At 43.8% G+C, this 18,958-nt stretch overlaps 2 protein-coding genes across 2 annotated transcripts in view; one reads left to right on the top strand and one right to left on the bottom strand.

Moving 5' to 3' along the window:
* Nucleotides 1-18,958, top strand: part of FYCO1 (FYVE and coiled-coil domain autophagy adaptor 1) — a 778,329-nt gene that overhangs the window by 373,083 nt on the left and 386,288 nt on the right. The window lies entirely within an intron of this gene.
* Nucleotides 40-4,504, bottom strand: CXCR6 (C-X-C motif chemokine receptor 6). The gene is made up of 2 exons (XM_075586283.1): nt 4,098-4,504; nt 40-1,273 (listed from the first exon to the last, which is right to left on the bottom strand). The coding sequence occupies exon 2, from the start codon at nt 1,271-1,273 to the stop codon at nt 239-241; it is 1,035 nt and encodes a 344-aa protein (XP_075442398.1). The 5' UTR covers nt 4,098-4,504; the 3' UTR covers nt 40-238.

Raw genomic sequence — 18,958 nt, 5'->3', positions numbered from 1 at the left:
CACCGGTCCTGGTCCACGGATTCCTTCTCCTAGTCGCTATGATGGGAACCCACTCAACTGCCGCGGTTTCCACACATATCCACACATTATTTTCTCCTTACTCTTTTTTTTAAAAGTTGTTTACAAATGTGTTTTTACAGCAAATAACCTTAAAAGCTGTTATGATACATTTTGTACATACAGTGTACAGTATACATTTTTCTTTTTTTATGAAAGAAGAAATTAAGAGCTACTCTTTTTATAACTGACACATACTCATGGCTTCTAATTTGGTTGACACTGAAATATTTTTTGACTCAACATCTGTGTTTTTAAAGTTATCAGTATCTTCTTTGTATTGCTTAGCCAATCCCAAATCTTTCAGAATTTTCCAGAAATTTTTTCGGAACTTTATTCCAACAAAGAAATATAATCCAGGGTTAAGGCAAGCATGCATGTAAGCAATTGCTTCTGTTATAATGATTGCTTTCTGAAAATGTTTGTCCACATAGTAATCTTTGTCTAAAATAACGGTTAAGATAATGGCATTGTAGGGCAGCTGTGTGATAATAAACACCACAACTACTGTGAATATTATTTTCAATGACTTGTGTTTCTGAAAACTGCTGGCATTGATCAAGGTTTTTGCAATGAGTGTATAGCAAAAGAACATTGCTACAAGGGGACCAAGAAAACCAATTGCCAGTTGAAATGAGACTAATATTATTTCAATGTGAGGTGGGTCGTAGATTTCAAAGCATTCATTCCGATTTCCTTTCGTACTGTATATAAATTGTGGAATTGCAAAAAGCACTGCAGCCACCCAGACTATTACACAGATTCCTTTGCCCCATTTATGTTTATTTGATTGATATCTGCTAGCACTAGTAGCTTGGGTTATAGAAATTAACCTGTCAAACGTGATGCATGTAAGTGTTAGCATGGAAGTGTATAGATTTACTCTGTACATGCCTCGAATTATTTTACACATGGCATCACCAAAGATCCAATCGTGGGCAGCCTGATACGCCAGGAATGGTAGTGTGCAGAGAAACATCATGTCTGCTGTTGCCAAGTTTGCCACAAAGATGTCTGTCAGTGTTTTTAGCTTCTCATAATAGAGGAATATGATGATAATGAGGACATTTCCCATCAATCCAAGAATGCAGGTGATGGAATACATAACAGGTAAAAAATATTTGAAGAGCATCAAAGCATGATGCTCAGGGCCATCAACGTCCTCGTCATAAGTTATAATCTCCTTTTCTTGATCTGTTTGGTTGTCCTGGTGCATCTGAAATTCGAGTTGAGACAAATATGCATTTTATAAAACATGAATAGATGTCAATATATACAGTATGTATATATTTACATACATAGATACAGATGTGCACACTTTTTTCCATTTTGCATCTCTTACAGTACAGTTAAAAAAATGTATTATATATATATGTATATATATATATATGTATATATATATATATATATATATATATATATATATATATATATATATAAAATATATATATATACATATATATAATACATTTTTTTAACTGTACTGTAAGAGATGTATATATATATATGTATATAAAATAAAAAAATAAATAAATAGATGATACCGTTCTGTGGCTAACGAAATGCTTTTATTTGTGCGAGCTTTCGAGATACACTGATCTCTTCTTCCGGCGATGTTAAAATGAATGAAGCAAAACGGTATCATCTATTTATTTATTTTTTGATTATTGAAGCTCGGCTAACACGGTACTGATACCTCTACATGTATGTATATATATATACTGGACTAACACGGCTACTTTCTGCTATATATAGCACAAAGTAGCCGTGTTAGTCCAGTTGCGATAGTGCAGAATAAATGAGTTCTTCAGTATTAGGTGATACCTTTTTTATTGGACTAACCATTTATGTCATAGGACAAGCTTTCAAGAGTCCTCCTCTCTTCTTCAGGTCAAGCAATACTGATATACACAGGAATCTATGGCTACAACAGTGTAGAGAGAGGGGAAAAAAACCCAGATATGTACTGTAGATAAGATAGGGTGTTAAAAGTGTTTGAAGCCAGGGGAGGGTGAAAAGGAAAGGTGGGGAGGGGGAGGGATGCTGGGTGGGGGGAGAGAAAGTGTGGATAAGAATAGAGGCAAGCAGGATAATTACAAACAATTTTTATAGGGTGTGAGAAAACCCATGTCCGCATTAAGTCCTTTGGTTTTGGTGCCATGGAACATTCAATGTTAAAGGATCATACAGCTGCACATCCAGGAATATAGTGTATATGATTCAGTGCAACAAATGTGACCAAGGTTGCTACATTGGGGAAACCAGCCCAAAACTTCAAGGCAGAATGAATATGCACAGACACTCCATACTCCATCACGTAGAAGGAAGATACTGCTCACCTGTGGGACATAATTTCTCACAACCAGATCATTCCATAAATGATTTAAAAATCCTCAATGAAATGTTTAAACGCACCCAAGAACGGAAAACATTTGAACTCAGAATGATAAGACTCTTTGACACCAAAACCAAAGGACTTAATGCGGACATGGGTTTTCTCACACCCTATCAAAATTGTTTGTAATTATCCTGCTTGCCTCTATTCCTATCCACACTTTCTCTCCCCCCCCCCCCAAGAATCCCTCCCCCTCCCCACATTTCCTTGTCACCCTCCCCTGGCTTCAAACACTTTTAACACCCTACCTTATCTACAGTACATATCTGTTGTTGTTATTTTCCTCTCTCTACACTGTTTTAGCCATAGATTCCTGTGTATATCAGTATTGCTTGACCTGACGAAATGGAACTCTCGAAAGCTTGTCCTATGACATAAATTGTTAGTCCAATAAAAAAGGTATCACCTAATACTGAAGAACTCATTTATTCTGCAATATATATATATATATTATCAAGATATCTCCTGATGAAATCACTTTATGTGAAGAAACGCGTAGAGAAGAGCGTTTTTTAGCTGCTGTCACACCGTGATATACATTTTGACTCTATCCTCACTGCCCACCTCATTACGGACTGCCTTTGGGAGTGCAGAGAGACTTCTCTGATCAGCCCCTGCATCGCGGGGTCACGGACTGCAGACCTCATATCCGGATACACTAACATTGTGGAGGACTTCCGGGTCACATTGTGGTGAGCTTTTTCCTGTATCCCCTGCTGGATGTCGGTTCAGCAGAGCTGAGAAAACCCAGACAGAGAGAGGGCGCGCCATCCAAGGCACAACGTGGGCGGTTGGCGAATGAGTATACTCATTATATGCATTTATTTATCCTGTGTTTGTGAGTTCGCATTTGTTGGTTTTATTCATATTCATTTTTATTAAATTGTATTTTTTCATGCTGCACTAGGATCGGGCGCTGTCTTTTCTTGTTGTTCATATATATATATATATATATACACACTATGCAATTGTAAAGAGCAGTATGCAAAATTACATGAAGGGACACCCCAACTCTTGCAGTTATCTACAGTGGTAAAAGTGTGGATACCAGTTAAAGAAAGATATCTGCATAATTCATGAAGCAGTTTTAAAGCAGTATTATCAAAAATGACGTTTGTCTCACTGGTGGTGCAGTTAACCATTTTGTATACCAGGTGAGATATGTTTTGTCATTTAAAAAAATGTCTACTGTATGTCAAAGTAATAAAAAAAAATTAAAAAAACTTCTGATTGTAAAATATCATGTATCTAATGTGACAGAAAAAAATGAAAAATCTACATAAACTAATGACCTGAATTGAACAGTTAGCATGTTTTCTTTTGATGCGATTAGCACGTCATGTTTAATTGCTCTATTTGCTGCAGTCTAATAATAATAACTACAATGAAAATCCTTCTTCTGATTTGGCCTCTTCACTGGTGTGGGGTTGCATTTCTTGAAGAGTGGCAGATAGAGAGCAGTATTTTTTGAAGATGTCCAACAATGCTTTTCTAATGGTCATATATCTGACCCTTATTTTAGTGAAAAGTGTGCCGTTATTTATTTATATTGCCGTAAGTTTACTGTTTTAATGTTCAGCTTGAAAAAATAAAATGTTATGCATTTTTACTCTTAGCTTTCCAGTCAGTCTTAAATATATCTTACCTTGGGTTGCTGTCGTGATAACGTGGTATTCTTGGGAAAAAGTAGATAACAAAGTTTTTTGCAAATTGTTGTATCTTAATGTACTCTTATCTGCGATTAAACCAAATACATTTATCAAGATCCTCTGTAGGGTGATGTGGTATTATTGTCTCGATGCTTCAGTCTGTTTGAAACTGAGAAGTACACTTGTATTTCTTGACGTCTTCCTGTTGAGTAAAGCTTCCTTTTCGATGAACACTCTGTCTTCATTTACCAGTCTGGTCCTTTCTTCCTATAAAATAAGCTGTTAACACATTATTAAGTTACAGAATTAGATGCTACTAGAGAGAAAAAGCACACGGGTGTACTTTTAAAGAAATCCATTGGTGATGTATAACAACCTAAATAAACTATAGGTGATAGTAGTGATAAAAATGGTAGCAGTAAATCTGCAGATTTTTTTTTCTCTCTAATAGTCTGCCTACCTCCCAGGTAGCACACAACCTCTGTCACAATACTATACAAGTTTGAGCGAGGTTAACCTTTGACGTTAGAGAATGGGATGCAAAAGAGATCATAAATTTTGAGTAGTCTTGGCACAAACTAACAAATAACATGGCTGGTTTTAAAATGTCCACAATTACCAATGTAATCATTTTTAATTCATGTGATTATTAGGCAAGTGCTCTAACAGTTGAGTTAACTTTATCATATAATTGGCACCGTCCAAACTCTCTGGCACTTTATTAAATTAGCAACAATATAAATAATCCAAGGAAGGAAAAGAGCAGCACTTCAGAGGTCTTGTACAACAATTGGCAATTTATTGAAGTGAAATCAATGTTTCAGTTCCAAATTTGAACGTTTGTCAAGATGTTAATGTGTCACAAAACATTATATACCTATTAAAGTGATAAAACATCTGTGCAGTAGTCGTCATCATGCAATTACTTATGCTGACGTAATTACATTTTCTACTCAAACAAATAGTAACCTAGTGACAGTACTTAATTCCTGACTGACCAAAAAAAGATCAGCAAGGATATATAGAAATAATACAACAGGCGAAGAGATCATTAGGTTCATCATGTACAGTAATAGCCGGATCCTTTAAAGTGCAATAAAGTGCCGTTTTAAAATCACAACGTGAATATAGTGAAAGTGATCACATACTGTAGATGCAAAAACCCCCCACAAAAACGAACTCGGATTGTAAGAACTGCAAAAAAGGGATATGTATACATTGATAGAAACCATATTACAAAAAAGGTCATATAAGAATCTACAGTATATCGTAAAAAGAGTGTAGCAGAATCAGAGCCATAATCACATTCAGTAAGAGTAAAAAAAAGTTGTGTGCCGATCACGTGCATTTTAAGTGAAACTTCTTTCACTTTTGTCAATGTTTTGTCACAGAAATTGTATTTGTAATGGTGATGTTTTTAATTAATAATCAAAACATAATTTCAGTGCCAAAACACAAAGAAGTTTGACATAGAACGCGCGTTTTATCTATTTGCACTATATTTATAGTAACTTAATTCTGTGTGTGTGTGTGTCAGTCAGTGTTTGTGTCTCTCTCTGTTTGGTGTGTGTTATTGTCAGGGCCGTGCCCACCCTCTCCCCCCCCCCCGCAAAGCTGTGGACACGGGGGGGGGGGGTCTGTCTGAGTCGCCCGCCCAGAGCAGCCATCACTATCTCCCACAGCTGAGCTGCATCCTGCTGCTGGTGCCTTCTGTCGGAGCCAGCCCCCTGGCCGAAGTACAGGGCCATGGGGGTGTTCGGCGGCTCACTGGGATGCATCATATTCGGAAGGGATTGAAAGGTGCTGTCTGTGGTATTTGGAAAAAGTAACATAATGTCATTATGCTGCAACAATGTCCACGCGGATATGATCGGGGCTGAGCAGTTAGTAGAAAGTTCTGGTTTGTTGTAAAGGTTTGCCATCATTCCTGGAAGCTTTTATTCGCTCAAAGAGGCAGGCAGCCTGGGCTATAATAAGATGGCAGCCACGCTACTTGTGGGACCATAGCGAGTGACGTACGGATATATTCGTAATAGCATCTCCTGCTCCAGCATGGCCAAACATGGATGTGGCCATTTTATCGTATCCCAGGTTTCTGGCTACTTTGGGAACTGTCGGACTAATGGTTTGAAAGTTCCCCCTGATCACAAACTGAAGGTTGGGTTATGTCCCAGGCATATCTCCAAACAGAACTATGTGTGTGTATGTTCCTCCTCTCTGGTCTAGTGACTCCTGCTGGTGGAAACTGGCAACACTGATGTTGCTGATGGCCTCTTCTGCCAGCAGTGACGTCACTTCCGTCACCACTGACATCTGTCTCCATCAACTCCATTCACTGCCATTGAATTTTACTCGTGGTAGGTGCCGTTAAAGAAGTTTCACTTCAAAAACATTGTTGCAACATTGTATAGTGTTAGTGTCAACTTTTTCAGGACCTGAGAGAACTTTATACCCCCACATAAAACAACATTATAATGATTTAAATTTAGATTATCCTATAACAAATTTCCATTATTATCATCATGTCAGGAAGGGCAGGGCAACACTGTTCTGTAATTCCTTGCCCATGTCTAAGTGCATAAGTTAGTAATCACAGCTGTTCCTGTAGACTTAAATAGATCATATAGTACTTCTTAGACTTAATAGCCTTATCACATATCCAATAGCAGATGAGAGTACTTTAAGGTACAACAATTTGCAACAGACTTGTCATCTACTTTTTTCCAATTTGGTGACCGAACCGTTGATATGACTTCAATAAATTGCCTACTTTGTGCAAGACCTCTGAAATGCTGCTCTGTTTCTTCCTTGGTTCATTTAGTGCGGGGCATGTGTAACGTTGCTGACTGCAGGACAGGATATGGACCCGCAGGGCAGAGGTAGGGAGTAGTACACCAAACTTGGCCTGGGATCAGAGGCCTTGGATGCAGGCGTAGTCAGGTCCAGTTCCAAGGTCGAGGCAGGCAAGGGGTAGTCAGGTCCAATTCTGAGGTCAAGGCAGGCGGCAGGTAAGGGGTAGTCAGGTCCAAACGAGATCTAAGCACAGGCAGGCAAAACAGAGGCAACGGCAGAGCTCAGACAGACAAGGTACAACGTACTTTGCACGAGCAAAGTTGCATAGCAACTGCCTGCTACTTAAAGGCCAGAGGCAGTTGCTGGCAATGAGGTCCAAAGCGAGGCTTACTTCCTGCGAGGGCAGGGATTGCCATGAAGCATGATGACCATGGTAGCTTCGAAAAGATGATGTCACTTCCTGTCAGCAGTCATCCTGGATGTTCGGACAGATCCCTTATAATATTCCCCCCTTCAGGGTCAAACTAAAGGGCAACCAGGTCTTGGTTGTTCTGGCTTTTGACAGTAGACCCCCTTGACCAGGGCTGGAGCATGAATATCCTGACCAACTCCTTTCCTCAGGACCATACTGTTAGGATGTGCTCAACACAAACGAGACGGAACCACGGTGCTGAGGTGGGAAGGTAGGAACACCACCCACAGCCACGAGGACACGTCTTGAAAGTAGATTGGTCGGGGATTCCGGATCGGGGCAGGAGAGGTACGGTTGGTAGAGAGTGCCGTTTGCCAAATCCAAGGTTAGAGAGAGGGACGTTGTCGTTTACCGTAAGCCAGGATCGGGATGCCAGAGATGCGGAGAGTCGAGTAGCCGTGTGCCGAGTTCGGGATGCCAGAGGGTACAGGAAGACGTAGCGGAAGCCGGTTTGGTACACGAGGAGGTCTGTAAAAATAGAACTAGGGAGGCAGAGAATGGTAAAGACAACTGGAACTATGCTCAGCCAAAGAACCAGTGATTTTGGCAGGTATATAAAAGGAGTGAGGGTCCAATAGGATTGCAGCCATAAAGGGGTGTGTAGAAGGAGCCAGCTGCAGCAGGGATAGGTCCCTTATGAGTCCCAGGAGATGAGGCATAAAGGGCAGCAATCTGGCTGCATTCAATAGCAGCAACAGTTTTGTTCACTGTACCTTTAAGAGGCGGTTGCGCCTCCGTGTGGCCGCGCCTCCGTGTAGCAGCGCCTGCGGCTGCGTGCGCGGCCCCACGCCCTGATCCGAGGGCAGAAGAGACAGAAGAACGTGCGCGCGCACTGTGCAGGAACTCGCGCGCCTCTCTCCGGCGTCCCTGCGAGCCACGAGGGTGTCGGGCGAGGCAGCAGGTAAGTGGGAGACACGCCGTGGACGGCGTGTCTCCATAATCCTTACAGTACCCCCCCCTTCAGGGGCGACCTCCGGGCGACCATGATAAGTCTTGGAAGGGTTTTTGCGATGAAAAGCCCGTAGAAGCTGAGGTGCGTGAAGATCCCGGTGAGGAATCCATGAACGTTCCTCTGGACCGAACCCCCTCCAGTGAACCAGGTATTGTACTCCTCCTCTGGAAATTCTTGAATCCAGGACAAACTGGACCTCGTACTCCTGTTGACCCGAAATCATAATCGGAGGTGGAGAAGAAGTTTTCTTGGAAAAGCGAGGGCTGCGAAACACTGGTTTGAGTAAAGATACATGAAAAACTGGTGGAATCTTCATAGAAGGTGGAAGTCGTAGTTCGTAAGCCACAGGGTTAATCCTCCTAACCACGGGAAAGGGACCGAGGAACTTGGGAGCAAGCTTCATGGTAGGAACCTTCAACCGGATATTGCTAGATGAAAGCCACACCGTGTCCCCTGGAACGAACTCCGGCACTTGTCGTCGAAGGCGATCTGCTTGGAGTTTCTGTCTCCCTGTAGCTACCTTCAAGTTCTCCTGTATCTTAGACCACAAAACCTTCAGGTGAGAGATGTGTTTGTCCACTGCTGGCACCCCTGATGGTAGTGAAGAGAAGGGTAACCGGGAAGGATGGAATCCATAATTTATAAAAAACGGAGATTCTTGGGTAGAGTCGTTGCGGAGAGAGTTCAAGGCAAACTCGGCCCAAGGAAGTAGATCCACCCAGTCCTCCTGTGTATCCGTGATGAAACATCAGAGATATTGTTCTAAGCTTTGATTGACCCTCTCCGTTTGCCCATTGGTCTGTGGATGGTATCCTGAGGAGAACTGAAGAGCGATCCCCAACCTTTTGGAAAAGGCACGCCAAAATCTTGACACGAATTGCGAGCCCCGGTCAGAGACAATGGTAGAAGGAACTCCGTGAAGGCGAAAAATCTCCTGAATAAACACATCTGCCAGCCTGGGGAATTTGGAAGACCCCTCAAAGGAACAAGGTGCGTCTGTTTGGAAAAACGATCGATGACCACTAAAATAGTATTCTTCCCTTTGGACTCTGGAAGTTCCACAATGAAATCCATAGAGATACGACTCCAGGGACGATCTGGAATGGGTAATGGAAGGAGTAGCCCAGCGGGTCTGACACGAGGTACCTTGTTACGAGCGCAAATGCTACATGCTTTGACAAACTCCTCTACGTCTTTAGCCCTCTCTGGCCACCAGAAGGTACGTTGAACCAGATCGTTGGTCTTCCGTATCCCTGGGTGTCCTGCCGATTTAGATGAATGACACCACTCCAGGACCTTCTTGCGGTGTTGAGGTGCCGTGTAGAGTCTTCCCTCCGGAACCTTGAGTCCCCTCGGAGTCTGTGACTGTTCCGACTGAATTTTGCTCATGACCTCAAAGGAGTTGGCAGACAGGATACAACTAGAGGGGATAATAGACTCAAGCTGTTCCTCGGACCTGTCATCCGCAAGAAATTGTCGAGATAGAGCGTCCGCCTTTAGGTTCTTGGAGCCAGGAATAAAAGAAATAAGAAAATTAAATCGTGAAAAAAACAAAGCCCAGCGGGCTTGTCGAGCATTCAACCGACGTGCCCCCTCCAGGTAAAGGAGGTTCTTATGGTCCGTAAGGATGGTAATGGGTGTCTCAGTACCCTCTAAGAAATGTCTCCACTCTTCCAACGCCAATTTGATCGCCAAAAGCTCCCTATTTCCGACATCATAATTCTGTTCGGCGGAAGAGAATTTCTTAGAAAGAAAGCACAGGGATGCAGTCTGGCTAACGGAGAAGTTCTCTGGGACAGAACAGCCCCAGCCCCAATGTCCGAAGCATCTACCTCCAAGGTGAACGGGAGTCCAGGATCTGGGTGGGTGAGGATGGGAGCAGACACAAAAGCCTTCTTGAGACTCTCAAACGCTTCTTTAGCGGTCACTGACCATGATGACGGATCTGCCCCTTTCTTAGTGAGGGCGGTTATGGAGGATACGGTATCAGAAAAATTGCGGATGAACCGTCGATAATAATTCGCAAACCCTAAAAAGCGTTGCACGGCTTTGCGAGTAGTCGGAAGAGGCCACTCCAAGATAGCTTTAAGTTTCTCCGGATCCATTTTGAAACTGGAATCCGAGATAACGTAACCCAAGAACGCCACGGATTTAAGGTGGAACTGACACTTCTCCAATTTCGCAAAAAGATGGTTCTCCCGCAAACGTAATAGTACTTGTTGAACGTGTTTAATATGATCTTGAGCGGTCTTAGAAAAGATGAGGATGTCATCTAAATAAACAATAAGAAAAGTGTTGAGAATGTCCCGAAAGATCTCGTTGACAAAATCCTGGAAAACTGCTGGTGCATTGCACAACCCGAAGGGCATAACAAGATACTCGTAGTGGCCGTCATGGGTGTTGAAAGCAGTCTTCCACTCGTCCCCCTCTCGTATCCTTACTAAATTGTAGGCACCTCTCAGATCCAATTTAGAAGAGATGGTTGCTCCCTGGAGGCGGTTGAATAATTCCGGAATCAAAGGCAGGGGGTAGCGATTTTTGCGGGTGATATTATTCAAACCCCGATAGTCTATGCATGGACGGAGAGATCCGTCCTTCTTCTTGACAAAGAAGAAACCTGCTCCGACCGGGGAGGAAGACTTTCTGATGAAACCCCTCTCCAAGTTCTCGGCAATGTAGGTGTTCATAGCCTTTGTCTCTGGGAGAGAGAGAGGATAGGATCTTCCCCTGGGAAGAGGTGCGCCAGGAAGTAAGTCAATGGGACAATCAAACGGACGGTGCGGCGGTAGTACCTCAGAACGTGCTTTGTCAAATACGTCACTGAAATCCCCGGACACAGAAGGTAAGGAGTTGATCTTCTCGGATATGGTAGACACTCCTCCAATCCTCTGGAAAACCCTGGTACATGTCTAGGCACAAGAAGGAGCCCACTGAACCGGTTCCCGATCCGTCCAGTCGATGCGAGGATTATGAAGTTGAAGCCAGGGAAGACCCAAAATACTCAGCAGAGGGCGTGTGGATGACATCGAGAGTAATGATCTCTGTATGGACGTCCACGAACTGCAGTAGGAGAGGTACCGTCTGAAGCGTGATAAATGCTGGCTTTAGAGGTCGACCATCGATGGCCTCCAGACCTACAGGCATCTCCTTGTTGACAAAAGGGATATTGTTCTGTCTAGCAAAAGTTTCATCAATGAAATTACCTGCAGAACCGGAATCAATGAACGCCCGTGCCCGGGTGTGGAACCCCTCTCCAGACAGCATTATAGGTAAGACTATCCTGGTGGCAAGGATGTTTTGGTTGATGGAAGAAAGGGTCAGTATTCCCAATGAAACTCTCCCGGATCTCAGTGGGAGCTGGCGTTTCCCGGTCTATGGGGACACTGGGACACGGCGTGAGTGGAATTGCCACAGTACATGCAAAGACCGGCCGTGCGCCTACGTAATTTCTCAGCCGGAGATAGTCTGTTGCCCCCCAACTGCATGGGTTCAGGAATGTCCCCGGAAGAAGGTGACGGAGCCACGAAGGAGGGTGCAAGGGTTCTTGGAACCCGTAAACGATAATGAGAAAGTTCGTATTTACGTTCCAGCAGGCGTTGATCCACCCGAATAGCCAGAACGATTAAGTCCTCTAGGTTAGTAGGACGATCTCGTGCGGCGAGCTCGTCCTTTAGGATCTCCGATAATCCTTGCCAGAACGCGGAAGATAGGGCGTCATCGTTCCAACCCGTCTCAGCAGCAAGAGTGCGAAACTCCACCGCATATACAGCAACCGAACGGTCTCCCTGGTTAATGTGGTGAAGAGCAGACGCTGCCGTTAACTTCCGTGCTGGTGTATCAAAAACTCTTCGGAATTCCTCAACGAAGAGATCGATGTCCTGTGTGAGCGCCCCTTGTTGCTCCCAGATGGGAGAGGCCCATGCCAGTGCCTGGTCGGTGAGAAGGGAGTAGATGTAGCCAACCCTGGAGACAGAAGACACAAAGCGAGAGGCAGAGAGACGAAATTGTACAAGACATTGGTTAATGAATCCCCGACATCCTTGAGGATCCCCCGCATAATGTCTTGGTGGCAGAATACGTGGTTCCAGAGTGAACGGAGATAACGAAAAAGGATTAGGCTGTGCAGGGGGTGCCACGAGTGGAGATTGCCGAGTGAGGGTTCGGACCTGAAGAGTAAGAGAGTGGAGGATTTGCTGTATGGTATCCATCCGTCTATCGGATTGCTCCAAATAAGTCTCTAATCTGGTAAACAGAGCAGAATGGGCATTTAAAGTCCGCTCCACCTCAGCTTGGTCCATGTTTGTTGGGCTGAGCATAATGTTAGGATGTGCTCACCACAAACGAGACGGAACCACGGTGCTGAGGTGGGAAGGTAGGAACACCACCCACAGCCACGAGGACACGTCTTGAAAGTAGATTGGTCGGGGATTCCGGATCGGGGCAGGAGAGGTACGGTTGGTAGAGAGTGCCGTTTGCCAAATCCAAGGTTAGAGAGAGGGACGTTGTCGTTTACCGTAAGCCAGGATCGGGATGCCAGAGATGCGGAGAGTCGAGTAGCTGTGTGCCGAGTTCGGGATGCCAGAGGTACAGGAAGACGTAGCGGAAGCCGGTTTGGTACACGAGGAGGTCTGTAAAAATAGAACTAGGGAGGCAGAGAATGGTAAAGACAACTGGAACTATGCTCAGCCAAAGAACCAGTGATTTTGGCAGGTATATAAAAGGAGTGAGGGTCCAATAGGATTGCAGCCATAAAGGGGTGTGTAGAAGGAGCCAGCTGCAGCAGGGATAGGTCCCTTATGAGTCCCAGGAGATGAGGCATAAAGGGCAGCAATCTGGCTGCATTCAATAGCAGCAACAGTTTTGTTCACTGTACCTTTAAGAGGCGGTTGCGCCTCCGTGTGGCTGCGCCTCCGTGTAGCAGCGCCTGCGGCTGCGTGCGCGGCCCCGCGCCCTGATCCGAGGGCAGAAGAGACAGAAGAACGTGCGCGCGCACTGTGCAGGAACTCGCGCGCCTCTCTCCGGCGTCCCTGCGAGCCACGAGGGTGTCAGGCGAGGCAGCAGGTAAGTGGGAGACACGCCGTGAACGGCGTGTCTCAATCCTTACACATACCCCTTCCAATCCACCAGATATTGAATCGATCCACTGGAGTTACGAGAGTCAAGTATCTGTTGTACCTCATATTCACTTTGACCTTTCACAGTTACCGATCTAAGAGGGGGAGGATCCTCTGAAAAGCGATTCCTCACCACGGGTTTCAAGAGGGACACATTGAAAGTGTTGGGAATTTTTAATGAGGAGTGAAGTCCCAGCTGAAAAGTGACCTAATTGATCTTCCAGATGATGCTGTAGGGACCAATGAATCGTGGTCCAAGTTTATCCGAAGGTTGGCGTAGACAGATGTTCCGCGTCGATAGCCATACTTTATCCCTGATGGAGTATGAGTGTGATGGCCTCCGATGTTTTTCCGCAGACTTCTTTTGTCTTTCATTAGCCGATTGAAGGGTGCCTGAATCCCTTTCCAAAGGTCTTGCAAGTTCTGTGCCCTGGTATCAGCCACTTGGACACATGTTGCTGGAAAATAAAGGGTACAGGGACGGTAACCACATGCTGCAAAAAATGGAGAACAGCCCGGAAAGTCGTGGAATAGACTGTTGCGGACAAATTCAGCCAGTGGTAGGAGTTCTACCCAATCATTCTGATGTTCATTAATTTAACATCTGAGGTATTGCTCCAAGGATTGATTCGTGTGCCCAGTTTGCCCATTGGATTGCAAAACGCATAGAGGTCACAATAGGGATCTCTGCGCATTCACCCATTGGCTGGAGCGAGGCAACCAGGAAGCGCCAGCGGAGAGAACTGCCCGCCATGCGTTCGTGCAGTACAGACATTTTGCGTTCTCACATGGCACCCGCTGCCGTTTATGGTCAGTACTTGCTCCCCTCATTGTGGTTTTAGATCAGTTTTTAGCGATTGACACTTCATCAGTGAATGTTTAGTGGGATTTTTCTGGTTTAAAGTAATTTATTTTTGTTGCTGTTGTTATTGTGCTTCACTGAAGCTGTTATTGGGTTAGCATCCTTATTTGGGAGTAACCATGCATTTTTTGTAATTGTTACATGTGTAGTATTGTGCTTTATTATTTATTTATTGTGTTTTTGTGGGCTGTTTGACTGGTTATTAAATATTGATTCATTTTATATTAATCCGTGGTGCGCTTGGGTGCATTATTTTTTTTCTGGGTGGTTAGGTCTCTCGGGTGGGTAGCGGGAGGGGTTAACCTCTTCATTACCATAGTGGTTACCACCACTATGGTAATGAAGGGGTTAACTCATCCCACAACCTTCCCGGTAGTCCTAACCACCCACCCTATGCCAAGTACTCCCTTCACTCACTCCCTATGCCCCCAATATATGAGCTATTGTGTCTTAACCACTTCATTGCCTTAGCGGCTAGCCGCTGAGGTAATGAACCTGCTTTAATGGGATTTTTACTAATAGTGTAAGGGAGCAGGGGGTCTCCTGAGCTGAACCACATTGATTTCAGCCTTGGGGACCCAATACTTCTGGGATATAGCCCCGGTATCTGGTGCCAGTATCCCGCACTATTTAAATTATCCCACATCGTGTGAGTATTCTAAAATATATGTAACTGAAAACAGCAGGCAATGAAATGTAGAATATAATATATAATGTAAAGCAGGCTATTTTCATTAGAACAAAAATCTATTTTCTATGTACAAGCTTCTAACCCATTCAATAAACCTTTTTTGGCTAAAAAATGTAAGTGCAGCTAAAGCATTAGATGATTTCTTCTCACACCTGTAGCCCCCTCCCCCTAGCTTCCTTTCAAAAAATACTATTTCCACTTTCTGTTTGCCATTTCAATGTTCCTTGTGCATAAATATGAGCACCCCTGAGAGATGTGTAACAGTGGAGTTTCCCCAGCATCTGCTTTAGTTCACTGCTAGAGCTTTTTCCCTGAATGGCAGGGATGTTGGTTCTAATCCTGTTGGGTCTGACACTGGTACCCCCTACATCACAAGGGCCATTAGACGTACTGGTCTTAAGGATATATTTTAGGAGGTGTGACTCATTTAAATATACATTGCATGATCATTAGCATATCTCCAACGGTACCTCAGGTGTGTTTCTTTTTCAGCACAGGCATCTTTCCCTAATGTATTTGGAGGGACTTTTGAGGAACATTCTGTGGTGTGCAGAAGTATTCACCCTCTGCAAATTGTTCATATTTTGTTGGCACTTGAGCATATTACATGACACTTTCAAATAAGACTTAGCATATAGAATCTACAAAAACTACTCCATAGTTATAAAGTTAGAAAATGCATATAGAATATAAAGAAGTAAGATTTACAGAGAAAAACAGATTACAATAAATTGTAGTTTATTTCAGGAAAAGACATATACACAATGTAACACAATTTACACAGTTTACAAACGTACTGGGAACGGGGCTAACGAATAAACTTGTCCTTTAAATGAAATTCACAAAAATTATCTCTGTAGGAGCCCTTTCCAATGTCCGGGAGGTACTCACGAAAGTCCTGCAACTGATTTTGGCATGAGATGCCAGCCGCAACTGCTATGTTCTCAAACAGCGGGACTTACAAAATCTTCTCACTCAAAATCTTTGAAGGCGGCTCATCTATTCAGCACAGAGCATCTTTGAATTTGCCGCTGTTTGTTTGGTGCTTGGAATCTGCACTCCTGATTGGCTGCAAGGTTTCTTATGGTTTTTCAGTGTCCCATTCACAAACCTCTACAGCCTATCAGAGCGTGGGAATTCTCCTGCCAGCCAATCATCGATTTGCTGGTATTGTAATGCTGGGGGGGGCACCTTTTTTTATTCTGCAAAAGGACATGTGCCAACCTGGCATCTCTTCCTCTTTGCATACTGAGCTCCCTGTGGCTCCAGGCTCCACAGAGTCTTTTATACTCTAATATAAAGTGCCGCCAGGTGACGGCAAAAAACGCATCAGAGATTGTCTACAGTTCCTGTACGGGCTCTATGCAGCAATAAAATATATATTTTTTCTAACATTGATCCATCCTCCAGTTCTCCTATTTTTGCAGTGCTTCAGATCAATTTTTCTATCTCCACAGAGTCTGGGCTCTGGCAAATGGTGTCCGGATTGCCCTGTTTTAGCCCACGATGTGGATACTCAAGCAGAACTGCAGTTCCCCTCCTGGTCTAACACCTTGGCATCCCTGAGGCTTTCAAGTCCGGACTCCGAACAGACCCATAGGCACCGAGCTTGGTAGCCATCTGGTCCCTCGGAATCCATGACTTGGAAATCCCACAGTTCATTCACAGTTTATCAGTATATATCCCTATTAAACATAACCCTTTAATAAAACATACTGTGTCCTGTATTTCGTCTGATAAAAATGTGTAAGTCCCTGTTCTGGTGTCAGGGATGGAGTTAGGGGTATATATTGCCAAACTCACTAGCCTCATACTTGGCACACTCTAGAAATAACTTTTAAACTTTTTACACACAAAATCACTCAGCTTTCCCTGCATCCCCTGAACCCCTATACCAGGTTCAGGGTACCTGGCATGTAGTTGGGCACCCATCCTTATACTAGGGATCCCCCTGTATGGTGTAGGTATACATTAACCCCTTCATGCCTCGTTTACCTGCTCTGGATTATGCTTCAGCAGGAATCCTGGCGGTGAGTCGCAAGAACGTTTTCAGGGTTGGAGTTTGCCCGGAGTAATGTGCTTGGCTGTATCCGAGAATCTCAATCGATTCCCGGATCCAACTTTTGGGTAATCCTATCACTCCGGAACACAGACACATTTTGTGAAGACTTTCTCCGGCAAACCTACCCTGAAACTTAAAGCCTAGAAATCTCCTGGTCCCAGCACCCCAAGAAAGACAAAACACAGAAAAATCTTTAATGTCGCAAAATTAGCACACAGTCACAGTAATGCATTTCTTACATCTGGGTCCAAGAGCTGACACTCTAGGGCCTCAATACATGGATCAGGGGTACCCAGGTGCGCTGAACCTTTATTAGTGAGCCTTGGTACCCCTTCACATCACACTGTGTGTAATCAAAGTGGTTTCATTTGTAGATCATTTCCCTCAGGTATATAAACACTTTCAAGCTGCAACTCACATAGTGATCCAACAAAAAAACCATGAAGATCAAGGAGCTTTAGAAACAAGTCAGGGATAAAGTGGTAGGGATGCACAAAGTAGGAGAAAGGTACAAGAATAATTCAAAGGCGACAATATCATATTTTGAGAATGCTTCTCTTCAGTTTGTCAGGATAGAGGGAAGAATGGATGGTGCAAAGTACAGGCGAATCCTTGAGGAAAACCTATTTGAGTCAGCCAAGACTCTGAAACTGGGGAGGAAATTCATATTTCAGCAGGACAATGACCCAAAACACAAATCCGAAGCCACACTGGAGTGGTTGAACAAGAAGAGAATTAATGTTCTTGAGTGGCTCAGTCAAACTCCTGACTTGAAGATTGCAGTCCATCAACGATCTGCAACAAACTTATCAGCACTGGATACATTTTCCTGTGAAAAATGGGCAAACATGTCACCATTCTACTATGCCAAGCTAGTAGATGCCTTGCCAAAATGACTGATAGCAGTAATTGCTGCAAAAGGTGTTCCTACCAGGTCCTGACTTAAGGGGCTGAATACTTATGCAATCAGTACATTTCCTTTGCTGACATTTAACATCCTCTTCATATTATAGTGTTCAGTTTAACCACAACAGCTTTGTAGCTTAGACTAAAAAAAGGTTTTGAAAAACTGTGCATACAATTATTTGAAATGCAACAAAATGTGTCATTATTAGTTGGAGTTGCATACTTCTTCAAACCACTGTATATACAATTGTATATACTACTGAGGAAAGAAAAAATAAAACTACCTAACAAATCACTGATTAAAGTGAAGCAAGTGAAAATATGACAAAATAAATCCTTATCTGTCCCTGCAGCTCAGATTCTCGCTCTCACCCAGAGAGAAAGCAAAGTGTCCATGAAGGTAGAACCTATAGCACTGAGAAAGAAAAGACAAATAAACAGACCATAGTATAATCTGTGGGGGAACCAGGAATAATCCCCTGCATTGAAGGAACTCACAAAATAACTGTTCTTCTTGGACCTTTCCTCTTGCGATGTTTGGATGGATCAACCAGACAGCTGGCAGCATCTACAGTACATCTGGGCTCTCTCTCTCTAGCTCACGCGTTCACCCTGCGCATTTTGCTACGGCTTAGTCAGGGGTCCATCACAGAGCATGGAAGAACTTTTAAATTTTAAGCACGGATGCACGCACGGAGGAGCACAGGCACAGAGTTAGATGTGACATCCCTCTATAACAGCCATTGGGCTGATCTCAAACCGCGCATTACTATCTGAAAGTGTATTACTATCGTGGCAGTTTGAATACCACATAAAAAAAGATTGATAATCTTTTCACCTTCTGGTAGTTGGTTCTGGTTTCACTCCAGCCTATTGCATATATAATGCTATTTCATGAGTTCCTTCATTGGGTGGGTTATCCCTGGTTCCCCCACAGATTGCACTGTGTTCTGTTTTTTTGTCTATTCTTTCCCTGCGCTTTAGGTTCTACCTTCCTGTCCTGTA

Source organism: Ascaphus truei, chromosome 2 (genome assembly GCF_040206685.1).
Source record: "Ascaphus truei isolate aAscTru1 chromosome 2, aAscTru1.hap1, whole genome shotgun sequence".
Taxonomy (NCBI): Eukaryota; Metazoa; Chordata; class Amphibia; order Anura; family Ascaphidae; genus Ascaphus; species Ascaphus truei.
The sequence above is the reverse complement of the archived record's forward strand: the minus strand, read 5'-3'. Positions and strand labels throughout refer to the sequence as shown.

What these genes read in the sequence shown, in the direction of transcription:
- CXCR6 (XM_075586283.1), bottom strand. Translation starts at nt 1,273, where the DNA reads ATGCACCAGGACAACCAAACAGATCAAGAAAAGGAGATTATAACTTAT.